At 41.4% G+C, this 24006-nt stretch overlaps 1 protein-coding gene across 1 annotated transcript; it reads left to right on the forward strand.

Annotated features, from left to right (window-relative positions):
* Positions 1–6042: 6042 nt before the first annotated feature.
* PCARE (photoreceptor cilium actin regulator) lies at positions 6043–14642 on the forward strand. Its single transcript, XM_013949784.1, has 2 exons — positions 6043–9800; positions 14513–14642. The coding sequence occupies exons 1-2, from the start codon at positions 6043–6045 to the stop codon at positions 14640–14642; spliced, it is 3888 nt and encodes a 1295-aa protein (XP_013805238.1).
* The last annotated feature ends 9364 nt before the right edge of the window (positions 14643–24006 follow it).

Genomic DNA, 24006 nt, shown 5'->3' on the forward strand with positions numbered 1-24006 from the left:
CTTGGGTGGTATTAGTAGTCATCAAATTTTTCTCAACTACTGTGGGGCATCAGAGTTCAAAATCCCTGTACAGGCAGAGCTCTAAATTTACAATTTTCTAAATTTAATTTTCTACTAATATTTATTCCTCTGTCAATTTCCTTATAAAGTATTATTGCTGCAGAAAGAGACAGATTTCCTACCTTTTTTCAGCAACTGTTTTTTCTTGCTCGTCTGCTGTTTAGAAAAAGGCTCTGCTTTTGCAAAGCAGGTTTTTGAAAACATCAAATTCTTGGAGTTCAGTTTTATTTTCTCATGCAGCTCATCTGGAGCAATTTTAAAAAAGTTTAAAAAAAAAAGACAAAAAAGGGCATGAACTGTGTTTCAGATGACAGGTTCTGAAAAACTTATCAGACTCCCTGGTTTCAGTTAATTCTTTGCAACTAAATTTACTTCAAAAAATGTCCTCTGTGGTATTCCTACTACCCTATCATAATCGGTGTCTTTCCACAGGGGAAACAGAACAAAACTTTGCAAGTAGTTCTGCTAGTGATTACAGAAAGGAGAGAATCTATGCCATCTCCCAGAACAGTATCAGCTCTGCAGGAGAAGCTGAAATAAAAAGCAGCAATTTTTTATTTATTTGTTGACATCAAGACCAACAGATATGACAGCTCCCTGGTTATGTTCAATTTGCTGATATTAAAAAAAAAAAGAGGTTCATTTCAGAGTAAAAGTTCTTTAAAGTTGTTTTTATCTCCCAGACTCTCCATAATTTCTCAGCGAATCGAAACTTGATTTCCCTCAAAAGTTATCCACAAATACACAAACTTTAAGTTTTTAACGAACTGATACAAGCATTTATGTACATTCCCCTTTCACATCCTCCAACCTCTTAAAAGCAGTCCCTCATCTTTTTCCTTGATTCATAATTTTTCAGTTTATGCTAATCAATGAGTTTCACACTGAAATTTCATATGGTTTTTACCAACTGACCTTTCCATTCAATATGTTCCTAAAATCCACCCCACAGTTACCGCATTGGCCGCACCTCTGGTCTCTGAATACCACATTGCCGTCAAGGTTGAGCCCTCATTCTGCCCTTTCCTAGGGTACTTCCAGTGCTACTAGTCCCACTTGCAAACTAGTCTTTGGGTTTTATTACCCTGTGCATCAACTATGCCTGACAGGGCTGAACGTTGAAGTCCTTCCCTTCAAAAGCACCGTGCGACCATACAGCTTGCTCAAAATGAAAACACTGCTCATCTTAACAGTAGGAAGAAAGCATATGAAAGGAAGAGCAAACAGATTTTAAACAAAGTCCACATGCACACCTGTTTTACCTAACCCCAGCTGTGCAGTGATCATGACCAAGCAAATCACACATTACACAAAGCCTCCTCTCTGCACCCCCAAATACCTCCTCTCTCAAGAGAGGGAGCTGAAAGATAAGGGAAATTCTCTCTTAATCCTTAATTATCTCATCTTTGGTACTTTCCTGGGCTCAGTTCACGGAAAACAGTTTTGTATTGATTTGGGGCACTTGTAAAACGGCTCGAGTTAGAAGGTTCACAGCTAACAGCACTTAGGCACCCATGTGAACTTGACCAGCTGTTTCCCTTTCAGTTTGTGTTCTGTAAACTGTAATGTTGTAGACCAAAATATTTCTTTAGTAAATGCATCAGTAATGAGATCAACATATAGCATTCAAAAATTACAGACCAGGTTCATCTCATCCCCTTGCTCTCAGAAATATTTGTTTGTCATTCTCTTCAACAATTTTTTCCACCTCTGCTTTTTACCTAACAGGCATTTTGTCTCCTCTTTTGTTGTACGATCAGGAGGTAAAGGCAGTTTCCCTATATTTCACTTTTAAGTGCCTCAAACATTCAAATTAACATATCATGCTTAGTAATGAGAATATGGATGACAAAAATACAATTCCAGAAGTGTTTGAAAACAGGCACAAAGTTTCTGCTCTCTCACAGCAGCTAAAGTTTGGCACAACGTTAAATAGTCATATTGTATATACAAGTAAACCACAATTAAAGGTAGGACAAAATGTATGCCTGTTTAAAACATTTTGTATAAGCCAAGATCTCTGAAATAAACCGTGCATATATTTTTAGTATGATTTTAATGCATGGCATACTGGAAATAGCTAGAAAAAAAACAAATGAAAGTGACATGACAATCTTTCAAAGGGAAAAGGAAGTAAAGAAAGAGATCTTTCCAAATACAACAACCCACATGATGCTAATTGTTAAAATTTCTGGTGCCGACAATGGATCTGTTGGAGCTGCTTTTCACAGAAAGGTTGCAAGAATATTTTATGCCTCAAAATATTATGCAAGCTACATGAAGAGGTTTTTCAACTCCCACTGCAAACATAAGAGATATATTAAGGCTAGTTCCTTGATCTACTATGTTTTCCTTGACTTATCGTAAAGGGCTAGAAGATCCTGACATCTAGGATCACTAGGATGAAACAGCTGCATAAATCTGCCCCACCTTCTCCACTCTATGAACACATTAGATGTGTGCCTAAAAGGGAGTGCAAGACTGCTGAGGCCACTGTGCAGAAACCACGTCATGGTGGGACACAGAAGTAGCAGAAGCATGAGCTATATCACTTGCAAGAAGCAGAGCCAGGAAGGAATTATCCATTGCTTTCCAAAAAAGCATCGAGGAAAATGGCTATGCCATCATGTATATTAAGAACAATTTATTTGTTCCAGAAAAAATATTTTAGAAAAAGCATACCGAGTTTTAAAAATGTTTTGGGGATTCATTATTGTGCCTTGCCCCAGTAAAACAAGGTGCTTTTGCTGCCACTGTTGAACAGAAAGAGATCTGAACAATAAGGCAACATAGAATAATGGCTTTCCATGCAGGCATTCTGCTATTATGGTCCAACACCAAAGAATGAATCATGTAGATAGTTCATTAAAGTAAGCTTGGCAGCCTGAAAAAATTTGGGGGAATCAATCAGAGGCGATACCCACACCCAAACGGTTAGAGAGAGAGGACTGCAACCTAAAACAGTGAGCTCCTACACAGCGTCAGAGTTGTCTTTAACCTTTATGACACTGAGAAATGGCCATCTCCTGTAGAAAAGATGCATCTGGAAATTAAAATATGAATCCATTTAGGACAGTCTGAGAAATAGAGAGGGAAATTGGGGATTATTGCTATTATCATCATCATCCACATACCACCCTTCAGAAAGAAAAACTTGGAAAAGATAGCAAGGAAAACTTACCCTCGGTGGAGGCAGATCAGGTTATGGAACATTTAAACAAACTGGACATAAACAAGTCCATAGGACCTGATGGGATGCACCCACAAGTGCTGAGAAAGGTGGCCAGTGTCATTGCAAGGCCACTCTCAATCATCGTTGAAAAGTCATGGCAGCTGGGGGAGGTTCCTGAGGACTGAAGGAGAGCAAATGTCACTCCTACCTTCAAGAAGGAGGATCTGGGGAACTACAAGTCAGTCAGCCTCACCTTTGATCCCTGGGAAGGTGCTGGAGCAAATAATCCTGGAAACAATTTCCAGACACGTGAAGGACAGGAAGGTAATTGGGAATAGTCAGCATGGGTTTAGGAAGGGGAAATCATGCTTAACCAACCTGATAGCCCTGGCAGATGAGAGGAGAGCAGCGGATGTTATCTTTACTTTAGTAAGGCTTTTGACGCAGTCTCCCATAAAATCCTCATAGGCAAACTGATGAAGTATGAGCTAGATAACTAGACAGTGAGGTGGACTGAAAGCTGGCTGAACTGCTGGGCTCAAAGGGTTGGGATCAGCAGCACGAGGTCCAGCTGGAGGACATTGCTAGTAGCGTCCCCCAGGGGTTGATTCTAGGTCTAACACTGTTTAACCTCTTCATTAATGACCTGGATAATAGGACCAAGCACACCTTCAACAAGTTTGCTGATGATACAAAACTGGGAGGAGTGGCTGATACACCAGAGGGTTGTGCTGCCGTTCACAGGGACCTCGACAGACTGGAGAAATCGGCAGAGAGGAACCTCATGAAGTTCAACAAAGGGAAATGCAAAGTCCTAGACCTGAGGAGGAATAACCCCATGCACCAGTACATGCTGGGAACCGACTGTTTGGAAAGGAGCTCTGCAGAGAAGGACCTCGGAGTCCTGGTGGACACCAAGTTCAGCATGAGCCAGCAATGTGCCCTCATGGCAGAGAAGGCCAACCGCATACTGGCTACATGAGGAAGAGCGCTGCCAGCAGGTAAAGGGGGGTGATCCTTCCCCTCTACTCAGCACCAGTGAGGCCCCATCCGGAGGTGGTGGGTCCAAGTATGGGCTTCCCAGTCTGAGAGAAATATGGACCTGGTGGAGCAGGTCCAGCAAAGGGCCACTGAGATTATTAAGGGACTGGAGCATCTCTCATATGAGGAAATGCTGGGAGAGCTGGGACTGTTTAGCTGGAGAAGAGAAGGCTCAGGGAGTTTTTTTATTAATGTTTATAAATACTTGATGGGTGGATGTAAAGAGGATGGAGCCAGGCTCTTCTCAGTGATGCCCAGTGACAGGATAGGAGGCAACGGGCACAAACTGGAACACAAGAAATTCCATCTGAACATAAGAAAACACTTTTTCACTGTGAGAGTGGTCAGACACTGGAGCAGGTTGCCCAGAGAGATTGTGGGGTCTCCATCCTTGGAGATATTAAAAACTACAGTCCTGAGCAACCAGTTCTAGTTGACCTTGCTCTGAGCAGGGCATTGGACTACACAATCTCCAGAGGCCCCTTCCAACCTCGGCCATTCTGTGATTCTGTTATCTTCTGCTTCATCACAATATTCCAATGCCTATTCTGGCTTCTTTAGTTTCTCTTTCAGAGTAGGATTATTGAGAGAAAGGGAAGCAGCAATTGGGTGAAGTGGTAAAAAGGTGCAACAAAAGGAACAATTCTGTCTTGGTTTTAGAAGTGATTTGAAGAATAGTTCTTAATTTTTTTTCAGAACTGAGTCTATATTTTTAACCCAGTGTGTCCCTTTAACTTTTTTCTTAGAGTTTTAACCCTTGAATTCATGCAATTAAGAGTCCTAGCTGATGAAAAAGAAATAAAGGTAAGTTTCACTTTTGTGGCTACCAAGATAGCATTAAAATTTTATCCCTAAACTGCATATGCAAAAGATATTCCACAAATAGTAGGGTATTGTGCAGTTCAGCTTTTCAGGTTGGGGAGCTGTCTGAAACAGGGAAAAAAAAACTTGCTATGAATGATCACCTGAGGGGAAGAAAAAAACAAAACCTTGTTTGGAAGGCACAGAAAGGAAAAGTAAATAGCTTGTCACTCACAATCAGAGAAAAAACATTGAAGCCCCTGAAGGCAGAAATTTAAGAGGCATCTCAAATCAATTTGATTCCATGTCTTGTACTCTCCAGTAGATACATATTCTGCCAAGGTCACCCTTCTCTTGGTTAAAGAGTATCAGTGGCATGTACACCCTTGTTCAAATAGTTTCCCTTCAAAAAGGTTTCAAAATAGTTTCTTCCTTTGGATCTCTGCATTCAATTGTACAGTATTTTTCTGTAACAAGGGGAAAAAAAGAGGGACTGTGTATCCAGGCACCAAGTTCTTTTGCCTCCCAATATAGTGCGGAAAAAAATCTTCCTTTATAAATACAACATGGGTGCTGACTGGCTGGAGCCTGCTTAACCTAATGAGCTTAAAATCTTATTTGTAGTGGACATCTGTCAAGACAGAAGCAAGGTACACAAGTCCTCTTAATCCGTTAGCTCTAAATCCATCAGAGCTTTCACACGCCTTTTTTGCATCAAAGAAGAAAATCTGAGTGGAAACAATACAATGGGATCGTGCACATCATCAGGACCAGATCTTGGGCAGTAGGCACATGAGATTCCAAGTAAGCAACAACACCAACTGACAATAAAACTGGGATTGCGATGAAAACTTGTGAGAAAAGGGCCGGTTTGGAGTTCAGGATGAAACAGTGAGTTTGATTCTTTCTTGTATTTTCCCTGGTCATTTGGATATTTAATCAAAAATAAAGCCAAAAACGGAGAAAAGATGGGCTGCACACCATCTCACAGCGAGATTGCTAATAGCATTGCAAGAAATGGTCTTAAGGCTTTGAATAAACCCAAAGGTATTTTGCGTGTTGATCCAGGAGATAAAGGAATTCCATTGCTAGTTAAAGGTTCGTCTTGTTACACTATTGATGAATTTGGTCAGTATGAGATTCAGAGGAAAGACTGCCTGACAGAAAAGAAGAAGCAAATATCAGAGCAAGACAAAAATAATTATTTCCAATTATCTTCCAAGGGTCATTCAGATCCGCAGATTGCCAGGGAAGAAAAGAAAATTGAGAGGACAGCCACAGATGCTGGAGTAGCTATGTCTGAACTTATTGAGTCTCGAAAACGTATCACTGAGGACATACAGATCAGAAAGCAAAGCTCCTGTGAATCAGAAGCATCAGCTTTCATTTGGGATGACAAGAATGAAAGCAATGGAAAGAAAATCCCAAAGAAAGGAAAAAAGCAAAAAAGTCATAAACTGGCAAAGCAAGGTCAACCTTGCAAAATTAAAGAAAAGTCCATTTTGTCTCAACGTGAGACAGAGAAAAAGGTAGATTTCCCAGAACTGCTTGTTAAGGCTCATCAGAGTGCTTATGCCTATTTAAATCCCAGCCTCTCCAAATATGAAGCTATCCTTCATATGGCCAGCCAGGCTACGGAAACTCAGCTCTTCTTGCAGCAGATGGTAAGCTTCCTGGTGCTTCGCTTTGATGAAATTAACCAGCTCTTGGAAGAAATTGCCAGTGATGGGGAAAATCTTCTCAAAAATGTAGGTGGGAATCTGGCATGGCCAGCAAAAAAAGATTTGAAGGAGCACCCTGATCTGTTGCAACAATTACTGCAGTACACAGTCAATAAAATGCAGTTACTAAATGGAATGGTGGCTTCCCTCACCTCCAATGCCCTGCAAGAGACCTGCAACTACCTGCAGTCTGCTGCAAGCAACTTGGAAAGAAAACTGAAAGCAAAGCAAAGTTTTGATGAGCGCCTGTTACGGACAATAAGCCTGCTTGAAGCCTCTACAGTGGGATCCTCTCCATCCCACAGTGATGACAAAACGCTCTGTTCTGAGGACAGTGGCATTGGAGCAGACAATGAATCTATCAAAGATTTCAGTGCTCTCAGTCAGCTTGGAAAACAAGCAAGCTGTGATTCCTGTGCACATGGCCATCTATCCCAAAAGCATACCAGAGCTGTGGAGCACACTCGTGATGGGACAGCATCGCCAGGCACAGCCACATCCCATGACTATGCACTTGAAAGGCATCTTAAAGATATATTTCACTCATCTGTTCAGAGTAGAGAAGTGACTTATTGTCAGGGTAGAGTACCAGAAGATATTTCTGCCATGCCCCAACATGCAAGCCTGAGCAAAAGCCATTCTTATAACTCCTTCCAGTCTGATTCTACTCAGGAAGGTGAACATTTCAAAATCTGTGAATCCATAGATTTTCCTTCTGATGATGATGAAGGCAGCACCCTGGGAGAGGACGATGACAACACAAGTTTATCAGAAATGGGGAAGGATATTCTGCCAAGAAGGCCTTTGTCTTCACCTGCGGTAACTGATAAGACACAAAGGCAATCTACAAAGAGGACAGAGAATGCAGAGGCAGAGGAAATGATTCTGAAGATGAAATATGCCATCAGTGAAAAAATCAAGTTTGTTCCAGCTAAATCTGGGCATAAGGAATGGATAGAGGATGAGAGTGGAAGGACAATCCTAAGAGCAAGGCCCAGTACAGCAACAGGTAGCCAGAAAACCTTAGTGAAACAGCGGCGGTCCAGGTCAGAGGAGTCTCTCAGAAGCCAGGCAGAAGACCCAACCCTTCTACAGCTTCAAAGAACTCAAAAAGAGCTCAACAAAAGACTGGAAATGTTTTACAGAAACAAGGACACAGACAGCAACCAAGAGCCTCGGAAATCAAGAACAGCACCTTATTTACAGGATGAGCATGTAACATCTAGATCCTCTAGCAAACTGAAGGCTTGCCTCTCAAAAAATTTCAGCATACTGCCTAACCAGGATAAAATCCCTTTATATACGGTTGATCAAAATCCAGCCAATCATCTGGATGAAAGAAGAGGCAAGAAGCCCTTAAGACCTACTGTGTCCCCACAGGAGTCATCAGGCAGCAAAGATGACAAGCCTCCTGGAACACAAATCCTGAACAGCAGTAGCTGTGCCTCCCGCAAGTCTGTCAAAAAGCTTATTGAAACATTCAGTCCTACTGATGATCTTATAAAAGCCACACCTCTAAGATCTTTAGGACCAATAAAGTGCATCAGAAAATTTGGACTTCCAGTTATTCCACCCACCCTTCCCTTTCAGAAAGGCCTGACACCTTTAAATCTTAAGCATCGTATTTCACCAGTAGAAGACATAAACCTTCGAAACACCAATGCAGTTTGTTCAAACTTTTCAAATGCCTTTCCTCCTGTACCAGCTGCAGAATTAAGTACAAAGGGCACAAAGGAGGAGACTGATGAAGACATTGAAAATCTGCCACCACCACCTCCTGAAGTGTTAATGGACACTTCCTTTGGCTTATCTGAATCTGAAGAAACTGTCAGAAAAGAAGGAAACTCTTCAGAAGATACCAAAAAGCCTGCCAAAACAGAACTTCACACTACTAAGAGAGCATACATTTCCCCAAAAATCAAAGCCTCTCTCCAGTCCATTGACTTATTACCAAGTAAAAACATCAACAGCCCCAATGTGATTGCTAATAAGGTTGTAAGGAATACTGCAGTGGATGAGAAACTTCGGAAATACTCTCTGGAACTGAATCCTACCAATGTGCACGTCCCTAGCCAAGAAGAGATACTGGCAACCCAGAGAAAAGAGGCTGCAGATTTGTATAAGCAAACCCGTAAAATTATTCCTCTTCAAAATCCCAGTGAAGTTTCAAAAACATATGGTAACAGCTCAGAGAGCAAAGAGCCCAGTTCGCTTGCAGCTTCAATGCAATACCAGAAGCACGGTTCTCCTGATTCACTGAGAAAAAATGAAAAAGGCTCGGCTTTTGTCGGGAGAGTCTCCCCAACAAGAACTCCTCCTTCATCTCCACCAACTGAGAAACGGCTTTTCAGTCCACCTGCACATCACAGACACACTCTGCAGGCATTTAACAACTCACAGCCAAGCTCGCCTACTGTGCAGAGGAAACCTAGTCCCCCAGCTAGCCCCCGGGTGCCCAGCCCTCCAGTACAGAAGAAGCTGCCCTCTCCGCCAGCCCTGCAGAAACTGCTCAGCCTGCCCATGGGACACCAGCAAAGCTTGCCAGCTCCACACAGGTTGCCAGGTTCCCCAGCTGGCTGCAGAGATGCGAGCCCACCTCCATTCCCAGCCACCCCCTCCCCACCAGCCTCTCCATCTCGATCTTATAAGGGACTTAAAGCCAGTTTGGATACTGGGGACGAGCAGCAACCCTTCTCCTCAAAGAGAAGCAGCAATGTTCGTTCAATATTCTGCCCAGTGACTTCCTCCTTATTTGAAGCCAAACCTCCACCACCACTTGACAAACCCACAGCAGAGGTCACAAGCCAGCCAGAAGCTCCCCTGTTTCCCCAGAGGAGCAGCGTGCTTCTCAGGCAGCCTGGAGACCGGCCCAGAAAGCTGTCTCAGAGCGCTGCCAATCCTCAGCCTTTTGTGAAGAGAAGTTTCTCCGACCGCCGGCCAGGGGTCCAGTTTCGTCTTCCTGCTCCTGTGTCAGCTGGCAGTGAACCTGCACTTAACCAGGCAAGGTAAGAGGTACTTCCACCTTAGGCCAAGAAAGAAGGGATATAGCACTATGTTGCCTTTCTAAGTTTCTGGTGGGAATTTATTGTAATTAAGATATTCCCAGGAAAGGGGCCCTGCTTATGTGCAGAACAGATGTCCGGGCAGAGACACCTATACAACATTACCTTGCCCAAAATTTCAGTAGACAGTCAGAACAAAGGAAAAATTTTGTTTTCCACAGCTTGTTCAAGCCTTACACTGTCTGCTGTGACATGCGCCCCGGGGGAGAATTCAGTGTCGCCTTCATGGCACACAGCTCCCCAACTTGGCTGGGGGATAAAGACATCCACATTCAATTCTTATAAGCTATGAAATAACCTTCAGATTATCAACATCTTTAAACAACCATGAAAAGGTAAGGTTGGACTGAGAAAACGATATCATTCTTAGTATCAGCCTCTAAGCCAATAAAACATTCAGCTGAATTCTGTGTTAAAATATTTCAAACAGCCAGCAAGAGTGACTGACAGGTAATGTGGAGGCAAGGGTCTGTATGGACATAATTATAGCCTGAAGCTTTGAGCTTGTCATGTAGGTTTTCAGATCTAGGCACTGATTTCAAATCTAATGGGTCTGTAGCCCAAGCCCAGTTTTCAAAGTGGAAAAATCTCCCATAGCTACCAGAGATCCGTTGCTGTGAAAAAATCAGATTAAAGAAATTTAAGCACAAACATGCAAATTCCATGCACCTAACAATTAGTGGACATTTTTGAAAAATCTAGGCTTATCTTTAAATTTGTTCCACCACTTTAATTAAAAAAAAAAAAAAATCACAAAAAAAGGCCATGAAGTGGAAATGAGTATTTGGGAAGTACTCTGAGATCAGTGTAATGGCCTGCAAGTACAAAGCGTTGTTATTCTAGTTTCTCACCATCTTAGTATGTTTAAGTTCATTAAGCTTTAAGCTACACAAGACGATTAAGACCCTGTTCATGTAACCTTTCCTCACATGAGGAGTATTTTTACTCTTGCCTGCAGAACAGCTGAAATCACATGAATAGTCCAGATGAGTAGGGACTGCAAGACCAACCCTAATAGGAAATAAAATTGCATTTGTAAATGCAAACACACAATGCATTGTGAGCAGAGAAATGAACTTGTCTGCTAAAGTCAGGTGTCTAGGCATTCCTCTCCCAAAAACAAAATAAGAACCAAGTTTCTCGCACTCGTAATAGAGGAACGTGCTGAACAAAGCACGAAAAAGCCACTAGGAAACACTAATAGTTTTGCATTCTGAGTTCTAATATTGCATTATACTCTGACATTCAAAGATTTCCTAAAAGAAATCTACATTGTTGCAGGGGTTTTTTGTTCTTGTTCTGTGCAATGTGAATTCAGCTTCGGCTACTCCAGGGTACGCTAGCAGAAATAAATGTTTTCAAAAGAGGCTTTATATCAAACCTTGCAAGACAAAAGCCCTGGCAATTTTATAGATCAATTTTAAAAACAGTTTATTATAAATTGTTAGTTAATTCACACTTCAATGGTGTATATTGTCTATGTATTTTAGTTTGTCACAGCATGAAGAGTAATATAAAAAAGCACTGTAAATCATCTTTTTCATGAAAAATATATATCTAAGTGCTAAGAAATACAGCATTTCTAGTGGTTTTGGAAGGATGATATATATACCGAGCCAAATTCATCTTACCGTTTATGCAAATGGACGTCAAGAGTAGTCCTACTGAATTAGTCCAAATTTATATTGGTATAAGCAAATGAGAAGTTTATTCCATTAATTACCACATGCTTTGCTTTAAGATGTAATACACTATTGTTTCTTTTCTTAAATTTAAAATAAGCTGCTTGGAGTAAACTTTTACAGATCTTGCTTTGAATGTCCTAATATAAACATCATAGCAAACATGCTGACAGGCAGAGATGTGCTGTTTTAGGAGTCTGCATGTTGCAGAAACTCCAAGAGCCCCTGTCACCACTGCTGCTCATCTCCTCCTGCTGAGAACCAGCATGGTTGCCACAGCTGTGAGCCCCACATGCCACTGCACCTGTGCTCTTACAGTGGATGTCTTTGACAGAATAACAGACAAACTGCCACACACTGATCCATCTTGCTCCTTCAGGTTCATTAACTGCATGAGACTTCCTCTCCTTTTCAACTCATTCATCTGACGGGGGAAAAATTCAGCATTTTTCTCCAAACCAGAGGCTGTATTCTTAGAACTCCACATTCTGACAATGTTTACATCTGATTTCAACTTTCCAAGCTATTCACACCCAGCCTCCTTTCCTTCGTTCCTTCCCTTGCTCTTCCTCTCTGCCAGTTTAGTAATGCCTCTTTATACTTTTAGATGCATTTTCTCCCAGATGAGTGCTATGGTCCTCTCCCTGTATACTGTTCCTACCTTCCCTGAGGCTGCCAGCCCCCATCCCTTCAGTGACCTGCTCAAAGCTCCCTTCCAGCTCCTCTACACACAGGAACTTCTCTTAAAGCATGCACAATTTCCTCTGATGCTGACTGCCAGATGTGGAGAAAGGTCAGGAGAGTGAGACAAGAAACAGGCCAAACGCAGAGAAAAAGGGATCCTCCATCACCCAGAGGTGCACCCTTACCCAGCTGGCTTCTCCATGGCCAGAAACTTCCCCTTACTCCATACATCTCTCCCTGCACCTTCAATAGGTACCACACTAAAGATAGGAAACAAAACCTTGAGTGTTTAACAAACTTCTCAGAGATAATCATTCACATATTATCCATTTTGATGGATGGACAATACTTTCACGTTCCAGCATCTTAAAACAGTTACTGACTGATAATTTTTATCCTGAAACAAAATACCACGAAAGTCTGGTATTTTCTCCAAAGTACATTGGCCTGGCACACCAGACATATTATGTGCTGTATGAGTAAAAGATACCTTCAGATCTGAAAAAGGTAGAAAATTAGGAAAGTCTAAAATGAAAAAAAAGTATTTTTTTGATTATTAACAAGTTCAAGCACTGGTCACACTGCAGGAGGGAGGGGAACAGATGCAAACCTGCAGTAGCATCTCTTATGGGTGAAACAGTTTGAGAATCAGTGATTTAGCCAGTTTCTCAGGTGCTTCTGCATATTCTGGGATGTGTCCTTCCATTTATCCATGCACAATTAAAACATCCATTCACTGAGAAGCGGATTACTAAAGATTATCTGCCAGGAGCTGGTACAAGCAACATGTTCCAGCGATCCATCAGGCAGCTGAGTCCGCTCTCCCACCCACCCCATTTTAGCAGCAACACCAAAAGAGGCGGCGACTTTCCTCTCATTCTGCTAGCTAGCATTGCCAGCATTAAATGTCAGTGCTATATGGAGATTTGTGGGTCCTCCTGCACTCTCACTGTTCCCCTACAAGGCAGGAAATGCTCCTTTCCCAAGTATATCTCCTTCCTATGCAATGCTCTAAGGAATATCAAGACTTAAAATACCATTAACACTAACTAGAGCTGGAGCTAGAGCTTTTGTGTTAGTCTTAGGGCACTTGGAACAAGACTTTCAAGTTAAGGTTTCAGTGCTCAAGTCATTACAATTGATATATTGAGCAGCTTTGCTGGTTTCTAAGCTTGGTCGTTTGATAACAATCAACAGTTATTGGCATATTATCAAGGCATAACATGTACAATTGCTCTGCTCACAGAAATCCTTTTAATCTGTAATAGGATTTCTGTGTATGTAGTTAAACAAAATATTATTTTATTGGTGCTGTTAATCTCCCAAGAGATAGAGCAGAGATAAAAGATTAAATGCTACTGAGTTATTGTTCAAGACAGGAGGGTTGAGAAGGGATTTGTTTCAGTGAGTCAGGCCCAAAGCAAGCAGTGTAAGTGAGACCTTCTGCATTTGGGGATATTTGAATCTGGATTAGAGTTTTATGACTGGTCACAAATCTCTTCATCCAGCAATTCAAATCATTAAAGCTCCAGCAGGTAGAATACGAACATAACAGCTTGTTTATAGTCAAAAGCTAATTCAGTTTAAGGCAGTTTATGTACTAAAAATACAAAAATGATTCCCAAATAACTCTGAAATATTTCCTCTTGTTTAGCTTCATATTGCCCATAGAGTGAGATATTCATGAACAGCTTTACTGCTATAACAAGTCTTGAGTCGTCAAAAGTGTAGGCAAACCCTAAAACTCTAGAGACGTTCATTCAAGTCTCTGTGCCCCTAGAGGTTGCCTATGTGACCTCAGGAACATTAGTTACCCTTTCTGTGCCTCATTTCTCCTGTCTGCAAAGTGACAGATTTATACCACCAGAGTATGTACCCCATAGTCATGCTGACATATTCAGAAATTACAGTAAGCAAGCTAAAAAAAATACATCACAGAGGTAAGACCTTTCTTCCACTGAAATTTGGATTTGGAACAAGACTTTTAGCTCAGACCTGTCTTTATCCACAGGTGAACTCAAGTTCATGCTGATCTCCTATTAAACATTCAAAATATTTACTTCCCAAGAGAGTTTTGGGAGGGGACAGTACAATGCATTTGGCATCACAAAGGCGGGAATGTGGAGAATAAAATCCAGATTGTGTATAACTCTGTACATAGAAGGAGACAGGGAATTACACAGTACTTGTGCAGTGCTTGTGCTTAATGGGTTAACGTAGTCTAATCAGCATTGTTTTAAAAAGTCATGATTCCTTAGCCTCTTAACTTTAGCACCTTTCTCTCTGCAGCTTGGAGGAGAGCCCCAGAAAAGGAGGTGACTCTTGGAACAGCCCTTGCATCTCTGAAATCAAGGAGTCCAACAGGTCAGCTTCTCACCCTGAGCTCTGTGTCGTGGGCCAGCGACTGCAGAGGGAGTAATGCCAGCAGCGCCTTGGGGGACAGAAAGCACAAGCAAGATCAGGACCCTGGAGTGATGAAACAGCCTTACTCAAGCCTCCAAATCACTGCATCAGACTTTACCAAAAAGAAACAATACAATTGCATTACATCTAGAAACCCAAACTGGCCCCAAACATCCTAGTGAATATCAGCAGGGTGGTAGCCAGCTGCTTCTCCTTTTGATTGTGTTTTATGATTTAACTCAAAGATTTGCATTTAGCAAAAGACATACTTAGCAACTTGGCAGGTTTGAGGCAGATTGATTCTACAAAGTCAGAGCCTGTAGCCAAATCCTTTGTTTCACTATTTAGCTAAAGGAGTTGTAAACTTTCAGAAATAATCTTTATTTGACATGCTATTTATTCATGAGGCATCACAGCTTCTGATAAGTAAAAAGTGGCTGTTGTGATATTTCCCAGGGTGGGAAAAATCCTGGACCCATTGGATTCTATTACTAAAATATCAATGGCTCCAGCAAGGCCACAACTTTACGCTAGCTATGAACATGCAGAGAGAGAATAAGATGAAATACAAGTTAAAAAGAAACCTTTTTTTACAGGAATAAAGTAACAATATTATTCTCACAAAAAAGCTTTGATCTTCTAAAGCACCTTTGACTATCACGTAATCTCATTACCCCCTAACTCCCAGGATACAAGGTTTAATCCTGATTAGAGTAGTTTTGTAATAGCCCAATCAAACTACCTTATAAATCCTAAGGCACCTAAGGACATGTAATGTTTTGGTTTGGTTTTCTTTTGAAACAGAATGCTGGCACATAAGAAAATCCTGTTCTACCAGAAACAGGTTTATATTCTTTCTGATTTATGCAGTTTGAGGGGATTTATTGTAATTTTACTGAATAGTCTGGGCAGACCATTGTTTAAAAAAAAAAAAAAAAAAAAAGAACAAGTAATTTACAATTGGCTAATCCTAGGCTGTCACAGCACCTGCTAAAAATACAGTTTCATAATTTATTAGATCTTGCTCAAAGAACTAGTTTATCATCAGAATTAAGATGCATCTTTTTAATTAGTACTAGACATTTTTTCATATACAACTTCTGTACTGAACAAGATCCAGAAAGAGCCATATATACTCCTGTTTGCTAGGATTTTTTTTTATTCTTTTCTATAGATTAGTGTAGTACTTGGACACTTCACCTACACACAAAATTTTTAGCCTTCCTTCCCACTGTCATGATGGGGAAACTGAGGCTTGTGTTATGCTGTACAAGGGACCCCTTTGGGTACTGAACTCCAAGTCTTAATCTACTGCCTTAATCACGACCATCCTTCTTCAATAAGCTGAGTGCCATTTTATGCTACAGAAACAGAGAAACCTTAATCATAATATTTAAGGGGGGTATTAAGTACAAAGAAGTAATTTATAGAAAACAGGTGCTTTGGATCAGCAAGGACTTGTGAGCTTGAGGTGACAAAGCAGCTATTCCCCTAGTGTACAGCTAGGAGATCTCAACACATCCACATTGTATTCACACAGACAGATGTGCCACCCCCTTTTAAACTGGGAAATCATCAGGGAGACACAGCAGAGATCATTAGCAGGGCAAACTCTGCAGGCCAGTTTTTCCCCCTCATCAGTAGTGTAGCTCTCTAATGCCATAAAAATATGAATACATTTTGCATGCATTTGGGGTTTGTCAGTTCTGCTGGTCAGTTCTCTAGTTTTATGCTGAAATTTCCCAGCATCCAAGATGGGTGACAACAGAAAGTGTTTGTTTACATTCCCCAACACCAAATTCTTCTCTGGTGCAAAAGCAGCACATGGAGCAACTCTTCACTGCAACAACCAAGCTGGAAGCCTCATCACACACGTGCTGGCTGGACATGGAGACAGCCAAACCATCTTTCCCCGAAAACCAGGCTCCCTTGATGATATGGCACATGTGCTGACGGCCTAGCACAGCGTCTTTCCGAGCTCTGACTAAGGCCACAATGTCAGGAAGCTTATCAGCAAACGTGCTTCCACGTAAACACAGCAGTTTCTGAAGGGTTCCAATACTGCCATAAGGCTGTTGAAGCAAACTAAGTATTATATTCAAGAAACAGATCTTCTCCAGGAGTGATTCACAAATTTGCAGCATGGACTTACAGCTACATATAGCTAACTCTTCAATGCAGTTAGCATACAGGGCTCCTGCAAACAAGGTGATTGTCTTCAATTTGTATTGCAAGCAGGAGGTAAAGAGTAACCATAGTATGTAGCCCGAGGAAATAACAGTTTGGGTAGCCAGTATTTTTTTTCTACATTATGTTTTTTGTGGACAACACTTGCATTTTTCATGAATTCAGCATTTCTGGAATCTGTTTGTTTTATAAGATGATACTCAACTTGAAGATTTATTTTTTACTGATGTAAATAAATCAGAGTTTTTATATGCAAGATTTGAATATAATCTCTCTTACATTCTGTACACAATTGGCTTAAACTTTTAGCCCAATATTATTTTGCTGATTCCTTACTTAGCGCACTAACTAATGTCCTGTGCTATTACAAGTTCATTTGCTTCCTTCCTCCCCCACCCCCAGCACAAGCTAGTCTTGTTTTGTGTTTAATTGGAAATGCCTTTACATCAATTCCTTTATGCTGCACTTCCATTAAGCAAATCGGTCCTTTTAGGCTACAAGATCCGACTGGACACCAACAGATCAGAACAGGTCAGCCATGCTATCAGTGCTCCCACATACTGATTTAAGCATGAGCTACCTGACAATTTTGTGCTCTACTCAGTAGAGGTTCTAGGTACAACTGTGGCTAACTCTAGCACAGGGTAGTGGTTCTGTCCCAAGGGTTAAAACCAGAGCACGGTCAGTGCAGCAGAGTCTCATTGCAAAGGGGTGAGTTCGCAGCAAAGCAGTATCAGTTTTACAGCCAAGATTTCATAGCTGTGAAAACAGCAGGTAAGGGTGTCATGTGGCACTTTATCTGCAGACCTTCAACAAGCTGGCAGTGGGCTTTGCTTCCAGTGACACTGCACAAATCTTAAACCTTTAAGGAACTTGTCATTTCACACTCTCAGCATCTAAAGATGACCAGTATATGAAACCACTACACACTCCAGTTACTTCATTTGACTTCAAGAACTATCCCAGATATTAGCAATGCAATTGAGAATATAATGCAAGTTATCAAAATCAGTAAATGACAGTGTTTGCACTTCTATACCTCTTAACATCCAAAGCATTTCAGAATCATTTAGGAAGTCTTATAATTAAGATGAATTTCCTTAGAAGTTATCCTCCTGCTATAGGAGGAAAGAAACCACAGCACAGAGAGGTGAAGTGGCTTGTTCCTAGTGTCATGTCTCATCAGTTAGGAACTGCCAACACCTCCTGAAGAGAAATCCTTTTAGATTAGTCATTAATCCTTCCACATCAGATACACTCCATGCCACCATGATTGCAGCTATCATGGATGCACTTTGCAGGTATGAACTTCAAACTGAGATTTTGATCTTGCTGTGCAAGATACTGAAGGTTTCATAATGCTTGCAATAGGGTTTAGGACTTCACTTCCATGTTATCCTCAGGTAATTGTGAAGGTTAACTGCACAGATCCAGAACTGTATACTGGATCATCTGAAGATACGGGGCAAAGATTGCAAGTTTGCATTTCTTCTCTACTGGCGTTTTGGATGAATAATTAAAGTAATAATGTCAAAAAAGATGTGCAACTTTAGTCAACAAATAGACAACAGGACCAGAATCGTCCCTCCATTCCCATTTCCGTTCCTCTCACATACACCTGTCCTGCGTCTAGCCTGTTTCACCACTGCTAATACAAAAGTGTCTGCGGCTTTCACCACCCATATTTTCTCTCCACTTTACCAATGTTCTGAATTTCAAAATCTCTCTTCTTACCTCTCTTCCTTTCCTATTCATTTCTCTTCCTGTACTAATATACAACTCTACGACTGCATTAAGTAACCCTGTGAGGATTTCTGGAGATAGATTGTATGGAATACACCCTTTATCAAGGTTATTTTAAAGGGAGAAGGGGTGATAAGCCTATCTTCCTCCATATGAATCCTTGCTGGTTTATTAAAGTTTTCCTTGAGGCATAGATGAATTGGTTATGTAGCCATTAAAGAGAAACTAAAAACTTTCAGTATTATAGAGACTGCCCTTCATTTATTATTACTCCTATTGAACCATTGGGCCTTGAGAAGATAAATGAACCAAAGCTGAAGCCTAAGGATGCTAACAAATACCTGCCCTTCCCCAAGCAGGAACTATAAAGCTGTGAACAAAGTTTTACAGAGTTGTCACCAGACAGACAGAGATAGGTGTCAAGGCTGAGACCTACTGCAGAGGTAAAATCTAAACCAACAAATTCACTACCTGCACAGCTTTTAGATGCAAGACTAAGAAGTTAATCTAACAGAAAAACTTTTGTCTTGCAGCCTTACTCCCTATTAAACCCAGTATTAGTCTAATATCTAGTATGTCCAAAATTAAAATCTGTCAGTTCAGTGCAAAAAAAAAAAAACCTTTTCCTCCATTTTGAAGGTTTCTGTCTCTCCATTTACAAAAATTGTTAACACAAAGATAATCATGACAGAGGGAAATGTGTCTTTTTGGACTTTTTGAATATTGAGATTTTTATCGATTCCCTGATACCCTTGCAGATCCTTTCCTCTTTACATTTTGGAGAAAATACATACATATACATACATGAACCATCATAACAATCCTGGCATGCAGGTAGGTTTCCATATCACAGTTTTGTATGTGGATAACACCAGGAACAGAAAACATCAGGCATGGGCCTACTATCACATAGTGATCTGTAGATGAGCAGCTGGTAAGACCCAAGAATCCCGGCAGGTAGTTACCTACTCCGAGTGTCAGGCAAATTGTATATCACAACAGTCCACACGCCAAATTAACAACTGCTGGTAACAGAGAATCTCTAAGATGCAACATAAAGAAATAATCTAGAAAATATCACAGACAATTATGAAAACAAGAGTAATATATTTTTCACATTGAAGAACTCATTACTAAGAAACTACTTATCCTGAAAACAGCTGAGAGCAAAAAAGCATGTATTGCATCTTCTGAGCTCTGCTGTCCCTCCTGACGAGTCAAAGATTTCCCATTTCCAGCCCCACAGCACTCCCTTAAGAGTTCCCTTGACAGTCAGATAGCTAGACTGAGCTTTTCCCCAGAAAAAACACCAGAAACACCAGAGCACAAGGAACACAGTAGGCATCTAAATGCTCCAAGTTCCCCTGGCTGAACAGCGGCCCTGCAGTCTCTATACTTCTTCCATCACGCAGTGAAAAGCTTGCCTTAACCTCTTCAAAGATTATTTGCAAACCAGAAAAAATAAGAAGGTGGTACTTTAAGTAAACAGTGTACTAAAAATCTTTAGAGCCTTTAGGTGGGTTGTGTTTAGACTCCTTTCAGAAGGAAGGAGGCCAGGACTCACATGAACTTCTCTATGCATTGGGTGATGCTTCCCAGGAGACTAGTACTCCCCAGAAGTACCACGCAACAGCGCTGGCACTGACCGTCTCCCATCCACCATTTGTGGATGACAAGCCAGTCCTGTCAAAAGATAAGCAGCACTGAAAACTAGCGAGGGCTCAGGGAGATCCAGCTATCCCAAGCTTTCTTTTCCTCCAAAATTTACGTAAAACTGATCCAGGACCCAAACTACATCTAAACTCAGTCTTGTAAACCAAGTGCTTACCAGTATTCAGAGGCATCATCAGGAGGACAATATATCATCCACATCTGTGCATTAGCATGTTTAAAGAATAAGAAATGCTCCTGGTGTGAAAGAGCAATGACTTTAAGGAAAGAAAAATGCTTCAAACACTGAGTGTACAGTAAGGCTTAAAAGTTTCACTATCTTTACTCTGATGCATTAAAAACGTCTGAGAGAATATTTTTGGGGGGTGGGGATTGCTGTTTTTTTTAACAGGCAGATTATTTCCATAATCTTCTCCAAGGAAAGCCCTGAAAGGACCCATTCGTTGTGCTGGTAGAGACGACCACATAAGCTTACAGACTGAAACAGATTTCGTTCTTCCTGGAACATGCTGCCCTGCTTAGGCTTTATGCAGAGACCAGGATTAGATCCATAACTGAGCAAGTATATACAGCCACATAAAAGAGATTTTTTTCCTTCAGAAAGCCTACTAATTAACACATCACACATGCATTTTCTTCTATAACATCAGAAACTAGCAACCATGCAGACTTTGCTGTCAAAATGTTGTGGTTTGCACTGGGCTGTGAAGTGTTTTTCCCCAAGGCAGAGGAATAATGGCAGCTACAAATTAAAATGTAAGTAAAGATTCAAAGTAAAGTAAAGACTCAAATGATTATGAAATGAAATTGTTAAAAAAAAATTTTTATAAAAAGGCAGGGTTGCCAATGATCACACAATCCATCAACAGTCTGAGCCAAGCCCAAAAGTGGTTGTTCCAGTCACACAGGAATTTGTTACACTGGGAAGCACTGGCCCACGTCAATAAATTCTCACATAGCTCTGGGCTGAACGGTCACTCAGGCTCTGGGTATAAATAGATTTGAAAAACCCTTCTCACCTGTTGTTGGCCTCACAGTCAGCTTTCTGTTGTCCAAACAAGTTACATATTACAATATTTGAGTGCTGTTCCAGATTAAAATGTGTGTGTGTGTGTGTGTGTGTATGTATGTTTACACCTTTTGAAAAACAGTGCATCTTTTCCTGTTACGCATAAAACTGAGATAGACAGCTATGAGCCAGAAGTGATTCAGATCACAAGTGTGCAAAGCCTTGGGATTCAGGCCAAGTATTTTTTTTTTGTTCAGGTCTATTGTGAACACAGGATATCTAGTTAGAAAACTTTATACTATACAGGACCTTTCAGGTACCCTCTGTCCCAGACATGTAAACAATTGACACCATTATAATGCTAAATAACAAAGAGCAGTAGATGACACAAAGAAGCCTTAGCAAAAAAGGGAGAGGAGGAGGAGGAGAACGAGAAGCTGTGAGGCAAGGATACGGTGGCGCAGATTTATCGACCTTACTGGTACTGTACAAAGGAAGGTATTAGCCAAACAACTATTGGAACAAGAGCAATCTGTAAGTTTGCACAAAAAAAAAAATAGCCTCCTAATATAATAATACAATAATAATAATAATACAATGGTCAAAGCAATAGAGACCCTAATATTGGCAGTTATAGCCCTGTGAAAGCCATCTTATTAGCATAGCCAATTTCCCTTCTTGCATTGAAATAACTTAAATTAAAGCATTTGCACTGACAGTGCATCACCACTAAGCAGTTTTACAGCCTAAAGTTTTTTATACGCTGACAGTATAAGCAGAGGAGAACAAGAGTGTAGATAAGTGTCTCCATGCACAGAAGCACACGTATAGATGTGTGTGTATAGGGGATCCAGCAGCAGGGAGCAACAAACCCGAACAATCTGCAGCTTTCACCCGTCTCCGATGTGGACAGAATTTTTACTTTTTGGTCTCAAAAGCAGTGGCGATGAAATGTGCTAATCAGCTGTGCCAGTATAGCCTTCATTTATCCAGGGCACAGCAATTAGCTCAGAGAGGGCTCTACAAGCTCCTTTACCACTGCCAGTTGCGCTCAAACACTATATGGAGCTTTTAAGGACAGACGGGAGAAGTTTGTTTGCCAAATACTGTTACTGTTTTTTTCAGCTAAAGATACCAAGGCAGAGTTACAGGCTTAAATGTTCAGGTCAACTCTAATTTTAGCTGGAGTGGTTTTCTCACCTCTGCTGATCTCAAAGTCTCTATCACATATCAGGATTCAGTGCCAGCTGTCAGGGATTTGGTAGGGATTGCCACCACTTTTGCTCCCATCACAGAATGGTTGAGGTTGGAAGGGACCTCTGGAGATCATCTGGTCCAAGCCCCCTGCATCATGATTTAACAAGAGTGAAAATAGCCACCTCCATGCAGCCCTTCTCCCTCCACTTGAGGGGGAAGGACTTTCACGGCTGGTTCCCAAGCCCACATATAACCTTGGCACAGAGTAAGTTCTACCAAAATCACCTTTTTTACTGTCTATGACCCAGTTCCATATGTGCAAAAGCAGTTTCCTTCAGGTGGATTCATTATGTCTTTGCTCCACCTCTCTCAGCAGTGTCAGGTGGCAGCACTGACATTATTTACAGCACGAGCCTTCAGCCTCAGCACCAGCGTTTGGGCTGAGAAAGTAACCCCATTTCTCAGGCCTTCATCACGCTCTGCTGTGCTTGTACCCCACCAAGACAACTGTGGGTCGATTATGGCCAGGACGTGCTGTCCTGGAGACCCTCGGCACCTGCTCCGCAGATCCTCCCACCAGTCCTCCACATCTCGTGCAGACGCTTCACTTTCCCCCTTTCTTTTATATGCACCAACCTCCTTTACCACCACTCAGTAACGTTCCTCTCCAATACAGTACCCGGCAATGGCAGGTCACTCCGGCTGGGGGACTGCATTTCCACAAGGAGTTCGAGGCATCAGGGTCCAGCTAACGCATTTGCACAGCACAAGCACTCTGGATCACAGACAAACCGCATCACCAAACATATGCTTTGAGTTTTTGTGAGAAAAAAATGCCTGTCCGAGGAAATTATGAATTGCCCCCTTCCTGCCCTCTATCACAACGTTTCTTACCTTCAGCAAGCAGGAGGAGACTCTGTTAGACCCAGGGTCTCTCTTGAGGGTCTGGCAGGATGCAATGCAGAGTAAACCAATATATGAGATTATCTTACATTTGTTCCACTGTACTGACTTCTCCTGGGGATTAACAGCTATGCTGCACTTTAAAGGCAGTAATTAAATGAACTAAACTGGCCTTGCAAGTGTAGCTTGCAGTCTTTTTTTCTGGCGGGACTTCTGGAATAAAATTATAATTAAAATAATTTAGAAAAAGGAAATACTGAGATTTGTACCAGAGCTGGAAAAAGGCCCAGCATTGCTCTGACTATTGTTCATGTCTTCCAAAAACCTTAATAGCTTCTTAATAGCTTGTCACATGCACCTGGGCAAGGATATGGCAGGAGAGCTCACCTGAGCTGAATTAACCCCTACCCCATTAAAACCCCCTGGTTCCCTCTCCTTCCTGAAGGCAGAGTCACTGTGTCAGCTAAGTTTGATCCTTCTGTGGTAGGAGCATCCCTCTCACAAGGAAACTGTCTCAGCTGGAAAAGAAAAGAAAAAAAAACACCCAGGCAGAAGATAGGTACTGGCAGGCAACGCTTTATTCTCTCCGACTACGTGGAGCAACATACATGAAAGCAGCACTCCAGGCAAATAGAGTTAAGAAACCAGTTACATGGGTTACCTTTTAAAC

The sequence above is a fragment of the Apteryx mantelli genome, chromosome 3 (assembly GCF_036417845.1).
Source record: "Apteryx mantelli isolate bAptMan1 chromosome 3, bAptMan1.hap1, whole genome shotgun sequence".
In the NCBI taxonomy this organism is placed as follows: Eukaryota; Metazoa; Chordata; class Aves; order Apterygiformes; family Apterygidae; genus Apteryx; species Apteryx mantelli.